This window comes from Myotis daubentonii, chromosome 7, assembly GCF_963259705.1.
Source record: "Myotis daubentonii chromosome 7, mMyoDau2.1, whole genome shotgun sequence".
Taxonomy (NCBI): domain Eukaryota; kingdom Metazoa; phylum Chordata; class Mammalia; order Chiroptera; family Vespertilionidae; genus Myotis; species Myotis daubentonii.
The window spans coordinates 50,123,645-50,139,542 of record NC_081846.1 but is presented as its reverse complement, the minus strand read 5'-3'; the positions used below and the strand labels follow the sequence as shown (position 1 = coordinate 50,139,542).

The 15,898-nt window shown below is 37.1% G+C and overlaps 1 protein-coding gene across 3 annotated transcripts in view; it reads left to right on the top strand.

Annotated features, from left to right (window-relative positions):
• Positions 1 to 12,679, top strand: part of XIRP2 (xin actin binding repeat containing 2) — a 72,226-nt gene extending 59,547 nt beyond the window's left edge. For 2 of the 3 annotated variants that reach the window (XM_059704218.1, XM_059704219.1), the window contains exons 8-9: positions 2,438 to 2,571; positions 10,796 to 10,935. In XM_059704218.1, the coding sequence (XP_059560201.1) occupies positions 2,438 to 2,532 (95 nt within the window). In that variant the 3' untranslated portion in view covers positions 2,533 to 2,571; positions 10,796 to 10,935. Of the gene's footprint in view, positions 1 to 2,437; positions 2,572 to 10,795 lie in introns of all 3 variants that reach the window. The other variant, XM_059704220.1, reaches the window with a different exon arrangement.
• Positions 12,680 to 15,898: the final 3,219 nt, after the last annotated feature.

Below are 15,898 nucleotides of genomic sequence, written 5' to 3'. Positions count from 1 at the left end.
GTAAATAAGGGTTTGGATAAAGCAGCAGATATAATAATTGTAATTGTGATTGTATAAATGACTATATATAACTATATACTCATTAATAATTGTTCACCCATGTGACATTGTTAATACTCCTTATTAAAAGTTATTATTTTACCCACTTATTTAAGATAATAGTAGGTAATATCCCTTGACCTACTATTGATGTATTTTTAACTGCCAGACTTTAAGTGGTGTTTGCGTTTGAATTCAATACAGCCTGGTGATAATCCAAGAAACACTTTATACTCATCATATGCACTTTAAGGATTTTATTGATTGGTATTTTGAAAAAAAGTGTAGGTATGGAATTAGAACTTTTATATTATTAAATCATTGTTATTGAGTTGAAAGGAGTTAACTTTCTCTAATACCGCTGGGTGTGTGTTTTTAACCTATACGGTATTTTTTCCACCTTTTGTAAACCCCAAATGATAGCTCAGTTGGCCTCACTCACAAATGGGCCTGGACAATACATTTTTAAAATTTGATTATATTTGGAAGGAAGAAGATTTAAAACATAAGACCTTAGGACATTTTTTAAAAAATTGATTTTAGAAAAAAAGGAAGAGAGAGAGAAATCAATGTGAGAAATATCAATAGGTTGCCTCCGCACACATCCCGACTGATGATCAGAACCCACAACCTAGGTATGTGCCCTGATGGGAATCGAACTACAACCTTTTGGTGTATGTGATGATTCTCCAATCAAGTGAGCCATCTGGACAGGGCAGAACTTAGTACATTTTTTAACATCAGAGAACAGCTCATTTATTCATATTTCCCTATATTTTACAATTAATGAGGCTTCACAAGAAAAGGATTTGACATAATTAATGTGCATCGTTAGTGTAGCCCATTCTTTTAGACAGATTGAAAGAAATAGCAAGCTTAAAAATAAAAATTGCTGAAACTAATAATTATGCCTCTATCTTATTTGCAACATATGTGTCTAGTGTATCAGGTTAATATAATTGTGTAATATGCTTGCTTCTGGCATAATTAAGCAATTAATTTCAAATTCTCAGTTTATTAGGAAGGTAAAAACATAGAAAATGCACACACACACAAAAATGATATTAAATATAGAATTGTGTCCCCCTACTGCAACCAAATCAACAAATGAGAACTTTCAGTAGCCTAAAATTGAGCCTCAACGCCATAAAGCATATATAGGCTATCCCCCCAAAATGTACATACATGTTAACAGCTGACAGCTGTTAAATGAAAATGAAGTGTATTTTAATAAGCACTTCCTTTATAATTATCCAAAGGGTGTAATTTTGGGGGACACCCTGTGTATTTATTTGCATTAAAAAAAACTTGAGCATGTGTGCTTTTACATACAACTAATATGAAAGCTTAGTTATTCTCACTGGATCATTGTGAGGATCAAAGCAATGCCAAGGTGAGAGTTCTGTGTCAGTTTTGAACCACTAGGTAAACACAGGTTAGTAATATAATTACTATTATTCATAGGCGCTAGCAATCACATGAGAGCAGCAGCATGGGACTATAGATACTTCCAAGCAAGGGAAGAGGTAGGGAGATTATAAAAGGCAGCCATGCAAATCCAAAAAGCCCTAAAATATAAAGCCATTTAGCTTGAGTACAAATGGCCTTAAACATTTCAATGTAATCAGGAATCTCATTGGATTAAAGTTAAGAATTGCTGTGGTAGAGTCAACACTAAGCCATCAAGAAAATATTGAAACAAATACAATGCCCTCAGCTTAAAAAAAAAAAAAGGATAAGTACATATTTTTGAAAAATCTCTGCAGAATGCTTTAAAAAATAAAGCCTTGAACCAAGTGAGAGGTAAACCTTTATATATGTGGAAAGTTTAGTTATCTAGAAGGATAAGTGCTCTTGGGACTTCCCATGGCTGAGTTGACTATATATTCTTTTTAATGTATTACAGTTAGTGAACATGTTTTGCTCATCTATTCATCCTTAAATAATAAAAGTCAACTTGTACAATGTATAAAATAGTAGAGACACTGGAGCAGGGGTGGGCAAACTTTTTGACTCGAGGGCCACAATGGGTTCTTAAACTGGACCGGAGGGCCAGAACAAAAGCATGGATGGAGTGTTTGTGTGAACTAATATAAATTCAAAGTAAACATCATTACATAAAAGGGTACGGTCTTTTTTTTTTTTTTAGTTTTATTCATTTCAAATGGGCCGGATCCGGCCCGCAGGCCGTAGTTTGCCCACGGCTGCACTAGAGTAAGGTTGTAACCGAGTCTCAGACGCAATGTTAGATGGGCTTGTGTCCAGAGAGGCAAGATCAGGACAATAGAGCTTTCTGCTTTAACTGCATGGCCAGTTAGTATGCTGCTGCTGTTTGTTTTGTTTTTACAGTGTGATCGACAATAGCACTAAATAAGCTTTTGTAAATTTTTATTTTCAGAAACTGCTACTCCAAGACAAGGAAACATGTATACTTTGTCAAAAGACGGTTTATCCAATGGAGTGCCTCACAGCAGACAAGCAGAGTTTTCATAAGTCCTGCTTCCGATGCCACCACTGCAACAGTAAACTGAGGTAAAGGTGGTGTGGTCTGTGGTACAAATATCCAGCAGCCTGCAGTGTACTTACAACATCACGTCCCTAGGAAAATGTAAATTTTTCCAGATCTTGCTGCCATTAGTTATCACATAACCGCAAAGGGGATGTGTCATGTTCCTTTATGCTTTGCTCAGGTTGGCTGTGACCATCTTCCTTTTCCCAGTCAAATAAAGAAGGGTTCATTTTGTGTGGACATGGAGATCATATAGATAAGGAAAAATAAGAGTTACTGTGCAGCCCTGACCTGTTTGGCTCAGTGGATAGAGTGTCGGCCTGCGGACTGAAGGGTCCCAGGTTTGATTCCAGTCAAGGGCATGTACCTTGGTTGCGGGCACATACCCAGTGGGAGACGTGCAGGAGGCAGCTGATTGATGTTTCTCGCTCATGGATGTTTCTAACTCTCTATCCCTCTCCCTTCCTCTCTGTAAAAAATCAATAAGATATATTAAAAAAAGGGTTACTGTGCAAATCGGGACTTTTAAGTTACTACTTTAGTCTAAAGTCTAGAGACGCTAGATCAGGAATCAGCAAACTTTTCCTGTAAAGGGCTAGATAGCAGATATTTTCAACCGTCCAGGTCATGCTGTTCATGTTGTTACTCAACTTCCGATGGAGTGGGAAAGCAGCCACAGGTAACTAAACAAACAGGTGTGTCTATAAACTAGTGGACCTAGCTGTATTCCAATAGAACTTCATATACTGAAACAGGTGGTGGGAGCTGGAGTTTACCTATGCCTGGGCTATTCCATGTAAGGGGAAAGAAAATAATTTAGAATAATATCAATGTAAAGTCAGATAAATACTCTGTGTATTCTCTGATGAAACAGAAGACCTTACCAGCACAGTTATAAATGTACTCGTTTTCCAAAACTCTTGAAGTAAGTGCATTGAAATGAATGTGGCATTTGGTGTGGCAATAGTCTGAAATACTGAAATGTAATTATTTTCTCAATACAATGTGCATCTTTCAGACTATATCTTTGCTGACTTTAATCAACAATGCCAAACACTCCTCTTTGCAACATCTTTCCCCTTTGTTTCCATGACACCAGAATATAATGGTTTCCCTCTTACCTTTGAGTGTTCCTTCTCAGAATCCTATGTGGGTGAGTCTTTCTTTGTCCATTCTCCAGATATTAGAGTTTCTTAAAATTCTGTTATAGGCATTTATTCTTTCTCACTATTTATATTCTTTCTTGTTTATCACACCCACATTCATAATGTAAATCATCATCCATGTGGCAATAACTCTGAAATCTGTGCCACTAGCTTAGCATTCTCTTCTGTGTATCAGACATTTATATCTAAATAACTAGTATATCGCTCTAATTAGATTTCTCATAAGTATAGCAAATTCAATATGCCCCAATTATCTTCTCTCTACCAAAATTGTTTCCTTGACTTCATGGTCTGTATGCTACTCTCTCAATAAATAGCATTAATATTAACTCAATGGCTGAAAAATGAAGTTACATTTGACTCCTTTCTCTCCTTCATTGCCTACACCCAAGCAATGACCAAGTCCTATAATTTCTGTCCTTCTTGAGCTCTATACACTTTGCTCCATCTCCCCGGACCAGGTATCTTTCAAGCAAGTATCATCTCTCACCTGTACTAATGTAACAGCCTTTCTAGCAAGTCTGCCACCCTGCCTCCATAATATCTCACTACAATCACCACCACCACCAACCTACACAATGCCATGCTTAATGCAAACGATTGTTCTAAAATGTAAATCTGAGGTCATTTTTATGAAGTTCTCTATTTAAAACATAAAATGGCTTCCTCTATCAAAAATTTAACATCTTAATGTGAATTAAAAGGCACTTAAGGATCATGCCCCTGCTGACCTCCCAGCACCCCTTCCTACCATTGCATGTTACTTTTCATGGGACTGAATTTTTTTTTTTTAGTTCCACAAAATGATTACTTTACTCTCTCATATCTATCTGGTTCCAAATATCATTTCCACTCCTTGTAGGGGTTTTTAAATGCCTCCCCTCCAGCTCTCCACCAGGCTAATACCCAGTAATTCTTTATATTTCAACTGAGACTGCATGTCTTTGACAAAGCCTGCTTTGACCCCCGTATATGAAGCAGGTGTCCTTCCTCTGTGCTTGCTCCATCCTTCACACAGTCTAATATAATTGTCCCCAATGTAGGGGATGTGTTAATGTTTGTCTTTCCAACATCTAGTAAAGGCTGACATATCATAAGAGTTCAAAAATTTATTCAATAACTGATATTTATAAAAATCATTGTACAAAGAGCCACAAATGCAGAAAGCCAATCAAAGCAAGTATATGGTTCAATAATTATTATAAAGTGGCCCTGGCCAGGTGCTCAGTCAGTTAAAGTGTTGTCCTGATATGCCAAGGTTGTGGGTTTGATCACATACAAAAATCAACCAATGAATGCACACATAAGTGGAACATACTGTCTCTCTCTCTCCCTTTCTCACCCTCCCTAAAAAAATAAAGATTAAAAAAAAAAACTTTAAAAAATTATTATATAGTAAACATTTTTAGCCACTACTAAGGTAAAAAAATACAACATTAAAAGACATTGCAAAAGGTACTTCCATGTTCCCCACCCAAACATAATCCACTCTTTCTCTCCTCTGAGTAAATGGTATCCTTTTCAGTATCCTTGCATTTTTATAGTTTTTTACCCAGATGTCCTTTCCTAGATACTATACTTTAGTTTATTTCATGTTTAAAAACTTTGATTATATGGCTTTTAATTTTTTTAAGCTATAGGTTTTCCATCCATTCCCTTCATGCCTTATAATTAATCTGTGAAGAATCCAGGATATTTGACCTGTAGTTTTCCACATGCTCCTTTCTCCTTTGTATTTCTGACAAATTTTCACCTGAATCTAGATTTTGGTTTTTGTAAAGTACGGTTTGATGCCTTTCACAAGAATATAGGAAGTGTTGGCAAGAGTACAGTAATCACATATGCCTGTTTGTCTCTTGTTTTGTGATCATAGCAGATATTGAAGCTATATTCATTAAGTGATGTTTGCAAAATGTTGATATTCTATTTTTGTTCTTTCTTTTTCATTACTAATTAGAATATTTGTATAGGAGATGCTTCCCCTCATCTATTATTTGGTTACATGGTGGTAGAGTTAGTGGAGAAAAGGCAGAAAAAAAATGTATAAATTTTTCTTTTACTTACTAGTTTTGCCAATGTATCAATTATTTAGTCAACAATATAATGAAATGGTCCCTTATCCTCCTTTAGAAGTAATCAATTTTAAAAAGTTTTTAATATCTTCATAAACTCACATTTACATATATTTGATCAGGTTCAATCAGATGCAATTATTATTATGATGATGCTCAAATTATCCTATCCCTGGAATGTGGATGTCCCTTCAAGTTCTATTCTCAGTCTTTTTGACAAAACCTTAGTAGTCTTTGCTAGTTTCCGTTATCTGATAGGACTAGGTTCATGCTCATCTACTGCCCCAGGCCTGGAATCAGTCATTTCTCCAAGCCCTGGTTTCTTTCAGTGAGAAATGGCATATCAAGACAATAATTTCAATGCTCTTTTTACTGGGTTGGCCACTATTTCTAAAATTTTTAGCGTTTAGAGCTAATACAATGATTTTCAACCAGTGTGCTGCAAAAAAATTTAAAACATATAATACCTGACTAGTCAGGGACCCTGATCTCTTTTCCCTTAGATTGTCAAATGAAAAATGACAACAGCCAACACAACAATAACTGTCTGGTGTGAATGCCTTGTCTTAAACCATTAATATATAAGTCATACAACAGAGTTTCCTCTTTTTGGTCACATAGCATAATAAGGTTGCATTTGATAGAAATCCTTATATACAAATACTAGAGGCCCGATGCATGAAATTCATGCAAGAGTAGGCCTTTGCAGTCATGGGCAGCTTCCTGGATCCCTCCCTCACAGCCATGGCAGCTGCAGCTTAGTCCAGTCTAATTGGTACATTACACTTTTATTATTATAGATAGGCACCTCATTTTTTAAAAAGTCATTTGAAGCAAAAAAGGTAGTAATTGCTATTACTATTGTTTTTGTAAACCAATCAAAATTATACCAATTTTTTGTCAGATCAGCAAAAATATATTTTTTGGTGTTCTGCAGAATTTTAGTAATTAGTTTATGTGTATCATGAGATGGAAAAGATTGAAAATTGATGAGCTAGTACTATAAATAAAACATCTATATCTATATCTATATCTATCTATCTATATCTATCTATATAAAAGCCTAAGTGACCGGCAGACTGGCCAATGGGCTGGTAGCTATGACGCTCACTGACCACCAGAGGGCAGACACTCAACACAGGAGCTGCCGAGCAACAGCAGCTTTGCAGAGTGCTCTCTTGCACTCCGGGACCCCTCAGGGGATGTCGGACTGCAGGTTTCAACCCAATCCCCATAGGCCAGGCTGAGGGACGCCACCTATTGGAGGGACCCCACTCACTCCTCAGATGCACTTAGAGCACAGGTGCAGCCAGCTGGGGAGTGACAGCAGGAGGTTGGTTCTAGGGCATATCCGGCCCATCTCGCCCAGTCTTCCCCACTGGCCATCTTCTAATTAATTTCCTTTCAGTGTTCACGAGTCTGTGCCCTGGACCTCTAGTGTATCATGATTTTGTAGTGATGTTTCTAAATTGAATTCAAAACTATACTGCTTTTGCTAAGCTTCTTTATGAATCTATACCTCTTCCATTACTTCTGTTTCTCAAAGACAAGGAAATAACAGAATTAGAATATCCCATAATCAGGTGGACAATAGTTTGGAATAGCAAAACTATCAGCACCACTAATTTGATTATTGAAACATTAAAAAATTGCATTTGCTCTCCAGTCACACCTCATTTTAAAAAAATTGATGTACTATATCTTCAGTGTCATATTACACATCCATTCCATATCATATTATTTCCTTCATTTCTTCTTAGTTTATTGGTAACAATATAATACATCTTACTACCTATCAGTCCTTATGTTGATGTTTCTGTAGTCATTCTGGTTGTTCAAGCTTATTTTTTGTAGATTCCTCAGAAACAGCTCATGGAAACAATATTCCTTGAGTTATTTTTTATTTCTGGAATGTAAGGCTTTTTTAAATTATAGTGGACATACAATATTATATTTGTTTCTGGTGTACAACATAGTGAATTGACATTTATGGACCTTAAAAAGTGGTCACCGCAAGAAGTCTAGTAACCATATAAAGTTACTTCAATATTATTGACTGTATTCCCTATGCTGTACATTACATTCCTGTGGCTTATTTAGAAGTTTTTATATCCTAATAGCAATTTATCTGTGATCTATATAAGGGAAAGTCAGTTTTTTTTGTTGTTGTGGTTTGTTTTTTTTAAATATATTTTATTGATTTTTTACAGAGAGGAAGGGAGAGGGATAGAGAGTTAGAAACATCAGTGAGAGAGAAACATCGATCAGCTGCCTCCTGCACACTCCCTACTTGTAATGTGCCTGCAACCAAGGTACATGCCCTTGACCAGAATCGAACCTGGGACCCTTCAGTCCGCAGGCTGATGCTCTATCCACTGAGCCAAACCAGTTAGGGCAGGGAAAGTCAGTTTTGCTGAAAGTAAAATACTTGGTTTACACTTCATTTCCTTGAGTATTTTAAATGCATTATTCTATTTTCTTCTGGTATAATCTGTTGTAAATCCTATATAATAAAAGCCTAATATGCAAGTCAACTGAATGACAGAATGACCAGTGGACCAACCGGTCGCTATGACACGCACTGACCACCAGGGGGCAGATGCTCAATGCAAGAGCTGCCCCCAGCCCGCAGGCCCCAGGCCAGCTAAGCCATGTGCCCTCGGGGGGGCCCCCATTCTTCCCGCCAGTTGCCCCGCAGAGAAAAGCAACTAGCGGCAACAGAGGAAGGCAACCTGAAGTGACATCAGGGTCGGGGCCAGCGAGCGGGTGGCCCCAGGCCAGCCAAGGCAGGTGCCAGCAGGGGCCCCCTGATCACCCTGCTGGTCACCCCACAGATCTGCCCTGAGCACCGGCCATGCCTAGGGACCCTACCCGTGCACAAATTCCTTACACCAGGCCTCTAGTATCTAATAATACTCTAACTTATCTCCTTTGTAAGTCAATGCTCTTTTTTTCTTTCTTTTTAGATATACAAAAGGTTTTTCATTTTTATTTAAAAGGCTGGTATTTTTATTAGAAAAGTTCTTAACTTTGGTCACTCTGGGTCAATAGTGTCTATTATCTAGTGTGCATATTCAGTTTGTAGTTTCATACATTTTTATATCAGGGAAGTTTCCTTAAATTATAGCTTTTTAGTATTTAGCCTGTTTGGTTGCTTTATTTTCTGCTTTTGGAACTCCTATTATCTGCACATGGATATTTTGTGCCTATCTTTATATTTGTCTTTCAAATCCTTATGTTTTTTTCATTTCTGATTGTAATTTTTTTTATCTTTTTTATCTTATTTCTCTTAAAACACTTTCTATTGTGTTTATTTGCTCTTATGGTTCTTTTTTAAAAAATATATATATATATATATATATCTTTATTGATTTCAGAGAGGAAGGGAGAGGGAAAGAGGGATAGAAACATCAATGATGAAAATCATTGACTGGCTGCCTCCTGCACATCCCCCACTGCAGATAAAGCCTGCAACCCAGGCACATGCTCTTGGCTGGAATGGAACCTGGGACCCTTCAATCGCAGGCCGATGCTCTAGCCACTGAGCCAAACCAGTGAGAGCTCTTATGGTTCTTTTAGTTTACTTTTTATTGCTGACATTTTTCTCTTTTATTTCTTCTTATTCCTGACACCTCACTTAAGACTTTTTCTAATTACAATTCTTATATTCTTTCAGGTCTTTTATCATTTTCTCAATGTCTTCAAGCTCGTTTTGAAATAGTTACAATTTTCACACTTTGAGAACATGTTATTTCAGCGCAGATATTATAATGATCCTACTCTTTTATTTCTTATAACAACTTTGTGTAATATTTGGCTTTGATGCTTTTCTGTTGCTCATTTTTATGTGGAATTAGTTTTCCAAAATCTTATAAGGAGGCAAATCCTGGATGGTTTTCCCAACTTGACAAAGCTGCCTCTTCTGGTATTCATATTCTGTGATGGCTTGACTTCTGGGATTTCCTGCCTTGGTTCCTCTCCTCCATGTTAGTCAGTAATTTCTTTTTTAAATTCTGTCATCATTATCCAACTCAATTTTGATTCCGTATCTCTTTTTTCTTCATTGTGGAGTCTTGTTTTAAAAGGATATTCTATGTGTTATTTCTTAGTGTTTGACTTCTGCTGCCTCTTCAGTCTTTTCTAGCACAGACCCTGTACTCACTGGCTATTGGAGAGGGCAAAACCCCTCCTGGTTTCAGCTGCTGTGCTCTGATTGGCATGTGAGTGATACTTTCCAGGAAATACTGCCTGGCTCTTTTGTGGTCTTATATTTTCCGGTCCATATGACACCTTCCTTGTTCCCTCTGCTACTACCCATACAGATGCAATTAGCATGCTAGTCTCATAGTTGCTGTTGATTCGTCCTTGATTCCTTCATTTGGAGGCTGGTGAAGATATCTTGTCACTTAGTTTTGTTACAAATTTTATCCAGGGGTTTTGAGTTTTACTGTCTAGTTGATTTACCTGTTTTTATATGGAGATTCAGAAATATTAAAAAATTATGCTGCTGCTTCGGATTAAATTTGATTTTAATTTTAACAGGTACTCTGTTGATCTCCCCCAAAAGGCCAGATAAATGAATGCATAGGCAAGCTTTCCAATTCATTCAAAATCCAATTACCAAGGAAATTCAAATAGTTGAAGTTTGTGTGTGCTGTTTAGGATTTATTGAAAATTGCAACTCCTCACATAAATCACTGAGTTCGCAAAGATTAGTCCTATCGTTTTACACCAGCTATAACTACATATGCATTGCACTATAATACCTATTATGCCAACACCTAACATACAGCATGACATTCTAAATACTACTAGACATGCATCATGTAGAGTATTAGTGGTAACTATTATCTAATAGGAATGCTCAATTAATAAGCACATTTCTATTGCCAGTAATGTAATTGGACTGACTCTCTGACTCATTCTTGAAATAAATAATTTCCAAATTCCCTATGAATTTGCCGGGTATATATGGAATACTAAATTTTTTCTTTTGTTCTTTTTGGCAGTTTGGGAAATTATGCATCACTTCATGGACAAATATATTGTAAACCTCACTTTAAACAACTTTTCAAAGCTAAGGGAAATTATGATGAAGGTTTTGGACACAAACAGCATAAAGATCGATGGAATTGCAAAAATCAAAGCAGCTCAATGGACTTTATTCCTAACGAAGAATCAAATATTTGTAAAAGCAGTGGAGCACACCCCCCGATACTTGGAGATCTTAAACATTTAGATGCAGATGACAATGAAAGGCGAAGGGATGATTTGAGAAAATTCAGGGAAAGGGGAAAATTAAAAATTATTTGGCCCCCTTCTAGAGAGATGCCTAAGAAAACCTTCCCCCTTGAGGAGGAACTCAAAATGAGTAAAGCTAAATGGCCTCCTGAAATGACAACCCCTACACCCACTGAATGGAAAAGCGAATCACTGATGGAGCACATGAAAACTCTGGAAAATAAAGGACAAGAGCAGGATAACATTTCTTTCCTGCAGTCCTATCTGCAGTCCATCCATATGTGTCAGAAAGAGGCTGTTATAGGAATCAAAGAAAAGGAAATGTACAAAGCAAGAAAAGATGAGAAGGATGGAAATAAGAATGTGCAAGATAAGCTGAATGAGGCTGAAGAGACAAAGAACCAGAGGAAAAGTGAGATGGATCTTAATGCCAACAGTAATGTGGTTGTGCAGAGTGCTGAGAGGGAGAAAAATGAAAAAACTAATGAACCTGAGGGTGCGGAATTTTTCCAGGTTACTAACACTGATGGTGAGGTGGTGCCACAAAATCACAAAGAGAATTTGAATAAGAATAATAATAACAATTATGTAGCAGTCTCGTCGCTGAATAACTGCAGGCAGAAGACAGCTACTCTAGCATTTCCTAATCTATTACCACGGTCAGGTGAAGCAAACTGCACTGCAAGTGAAGACCAAGTTGAAAATTTAGAAAATGCATCTAGAATCTCAGAGTTACTGGGTATATTTGAATCCAAAAAGACTTACTCGAGGAATGTACTAGCTCTGGCTCTCAATAAACAGGCAGCCAAAGCCACTGTGCAGTCTGGCCCCAAATCAGGCCTCACTGGTGGGTTAATAGTAGAGGCAGAAAGTTCAATAGCCTCTTCTGACACAAACATTTTAAACATCAAAGGAAGCCGTTCAAATAACAAAAGCCTACACTTCTTCTTTTCTAACACTGTGAAAATTGCTGCTTTTTCCAAGAAGAATGAGCACATTTTTGAGCCTGATTTAATAGATTCTGTAGATCAGATAAAAAACATGCCACGTTTGTACCTAAGAGAATTTGAGAAGGACTTCAAACATTGGCAGCATGACGACACCATAGGCGCAAGCCACCTCCGTGGAGACACAAGTTTCCACGCTCTGAGGAGGGGGTGTGCAGCTCAGCCGATGTTCCCCAAAGTGGAGGTCCAGTCTGAACAGCTCAGCGTGGAAGAGCAAATTAAAAGGAATAGGTGCTACAGCGACACTGAGTAGAACAACTCTGGCCACTTTCGGTCCGCACGCAGGCACTGAGACATAGCCTTGTCCTGAAATAAGACTTTTGGGATTTTGATAAACTTTGGTTGAACTTGTAAATGTAATGTTCAGAAATCTCATATCTACCACAATGGGATATTCATTGTATGACATTATATGCTGTTTTCCATCATCGGTTGGAATCTACTTTTATTCTGAATAGAATGAAGAGATGAAACACTATGGCTACGTTTTCCTGTCAAATGGCACGTAAGCATATCGCTCTGTTTTGGAACATGCCAGATAACATCATTGGTGTGATTCTATACTGCTGATATTTATTATAATACTTATACTGCCTTTATAATTTCTGCTGAAATAAAATTAAATTACCTGAGCTGCAAACAAAACCTCTTCTGTTACTTTTTTCCACATATGTTGTCATTCTAAGTATATACATTTTCCGTGATTTAGGAAGTATTTGTCTTGTGGCATGTATTTAATACACACATGCACATGTACACACACACACACACACACACACACACACACACACACACGCACATAATCCTGGAAAAAAATAAAATACTGAACCAAAGCCACAGTATTATTAGAAAACATAAAATTTTCTTTCTCATTTTAAAAACAGAAGGATTATCATAGTTCTTTAAATAATTGCCTATGTTAAGTTATCATGGAACATGTCTATAAGCATTTAATGAAAAATATCAGTGTTCCTCTAGAATAATGTAGAGTCTGTACTCAGAAATTAACTGAACTGAAAAGGTTTCAGACTTTATTTAAATAAATTATGCACATTGCACATTTTATTACTTACTATATGCAATAGACAAATATACAAACCATACAATATGCCCTGTCAGGCTAGATGCATCACTTTCCTTGGATGACATATAGGAGTTTAAGAAAACTCAAATATGCTTAAGAAATTCAATACTGTTTTATTTAGTAATGGGTATTGCTTCACCCTAATTATGACAAATTTTCCAGCAAAATAAATAGCATTTTTAAGGAACTAAAGTATAGCTAAATACACAAATCAAAACTAAGTAAATTTTCTTATTGTTGCAGACAGTTTGCTTAGGCTGCCATAACAAAGTACCACCGACTGAATGGCTTAAAAAAAAATCAATTTATTTTTTCTCAATTCTGGAGCCTAGAACTCTGTGATCAAGTTGACAGGTTAGTTTCTTCTTCTGAGGCATTTCTACTCAGCTGGTAGATGGCCATCTTCTCTCTGTACATGGTCTTCCTTTCACATGGCCTGTGTCTAGGTTTCTTCCTCTTATAATGACACCAGTCGGATTAGATTAGGGCCCACTTTAATGACCTCATTTTACCTTAATTAACCCTTTATTAACTATCTCCAAATATAGTCATGTTGTGAGATACTAAAAGGTTAGGACTTGAATATATCAATTTTAGGTGGACACAATTTAGCCCCTTAACAGTAGTAATCACATTTTACCTTTAGGTATGGTTTAAAATACATGTTTATTAATATTATAAAACAACTTTCCAATCATTTTTCACTTTGGATTTATATCATAGAACTATGTCATATATAGATAATATACATACAGAATCTATATATATAACATGCAAAGTGTCCCTACAGGAGTTTGACCGGGAGGCTAGGAGTTTGATTGCTCTCTATGACGTGTGCTGACCATCAGGGGGCGGTGCTAAATGAAGGAAGGCCCGGCCAGCAGCTGGTAGCTGGGGAAGGAAGGCCCCAGCCGGAAGCTGGAAGGCCCCCAACAGCCCTGTTAGCTGGCCAAGCCTAGGGACCCTACCTGTGCACAAATTTTGTGCTCTGGGCCTCTAGTTATGCTATAAACACTAATATTTCCAGGAAGAAAATTCTGTTTCAAAAGAATCAAGATGAGCCTATGGTAGATCATACGCTTTTCCAGAGGAGGCCGCGTGACGGCAGAGCTTGGCACATAAGGAGTTTTGCATTATTTATTCATGACGAGGACTTCCAATGAATCTTACAAAATGTTCTATTCCCCAGAAAATAGTGCTGAATTGTTTTTTACAGCTTTCACACAATCAATCCCTGTTGCAGATTTGGGGCTTTGGGCAGTGCCTTCTCTGGATGGAGACAATGGTTTTCCCATAGTGCAATGAAACTGCAGGATGCAAACCTGCCACCAGTTTTCTAGTGGTAATGTGCACCTGGCATCTTTCCACCCAAACTAACAATTTTCTATAAACATCTCTAGAGTAATTTCTAAGGGCACATTAATTTTTTAAAGAACTGGAAGATAGAAAAAGAGTACTTTTTCTGCTGTGCTTTGATAGTTCCTAAACGACTGGCTACTATCCAATTGAGGAGAAAAGTTTTCCCATTGCTAAGAAAATGAGCTTATAGAAAGACAATCACAGATGTTGAAATGAAAGAGAAGTGCAATACTTTTTTTCCTCTCTCTCTGGAAATGTTATTAAGAACCAAGGGCAATTTCCAAATCTAATGTAAAAGTTTTGAAATATACAGGTATGAAGGGTAATGTGAAATCTTATTTTAGAAAAATTGAATTGACGCAGAGATCACAAATGGGCCAGGAACATGATGCTCAGTTTCTAAGTAAGAACCATGAGAACCTATGAGAGGTGCTGAAGAGTGCAGAGTCTCAACCACCCGGAAACTAACTCGAATAGAACACAAAAAATAGTTTTGGATAAGCATAATCTAAAAGTAATTTAATCTCACCTTCGGTGGAGTCCCTCAGAAAGGCTACTTTAAGCTACCTAAAAAGATCAATTTACTGTGGAGATTTCCCTCTGAATTGTTATGATGAATTTTAAAACTTTAGGTATTTGTATGCAAATGAAATAATAGAGAGAAATAATAATATTAGTATATCTACAATGTTGTCTTTATCATTTAATATAATACATTTTTGTAGGAAGTAAACTGATCTATAGAAAGTCTGACAAATAAACATTATGGTGTCACCCAGACAACAGCCATTTCATAAACATTAGGGAGCCCTTGGTATGTGCTGGCAGAATGATTGTTTTTAAAAAGGATAAATCATGCTTTCATACAACTTCTTATACTGGAAAGAGAGCCATTCAAAAAAAATTACAGTTGATGCTTATGGATATGAAAGAAACCAACCCAGGAAAATTTATAACCACAAAGAGTTCTCTTAAATTGGAAGACGTCAGAATAACAGTAAATAAGATGGAAAATGTTCAGGCTTGAAAGCTGTCTTTATTTTGCCACAGTTATAATTTAAAGATGTAATTCTGTGGTTGTGGACTCTGTATTGCACAGCCAAGATCCCCCTTCAGGAATGAAGGCTTTACTTTCCCAGGTTCTGGAGTGCTGCCCACAGAAAGCGCTGAACTTCCAGCCTGAAGACAGCCACCTCTCCCAACTTGGACTGTATTCAATGAGCGATCAATGAGAGGACAACTTGGCACAACTCTGAAAAGCCACTGTAGTGTCAGTCTCCCTGTTGGGTTGGCTTAGGCCTCTACTGGATCACAACTCATCTACTCCTTCTATCCAGTCCTGCTTCTTCCCTACCCCTTCACTTCCCTGGATACCAAGAGCACATTCTGATAAACCTCCTACACTTTAATCTCTGTCTCAG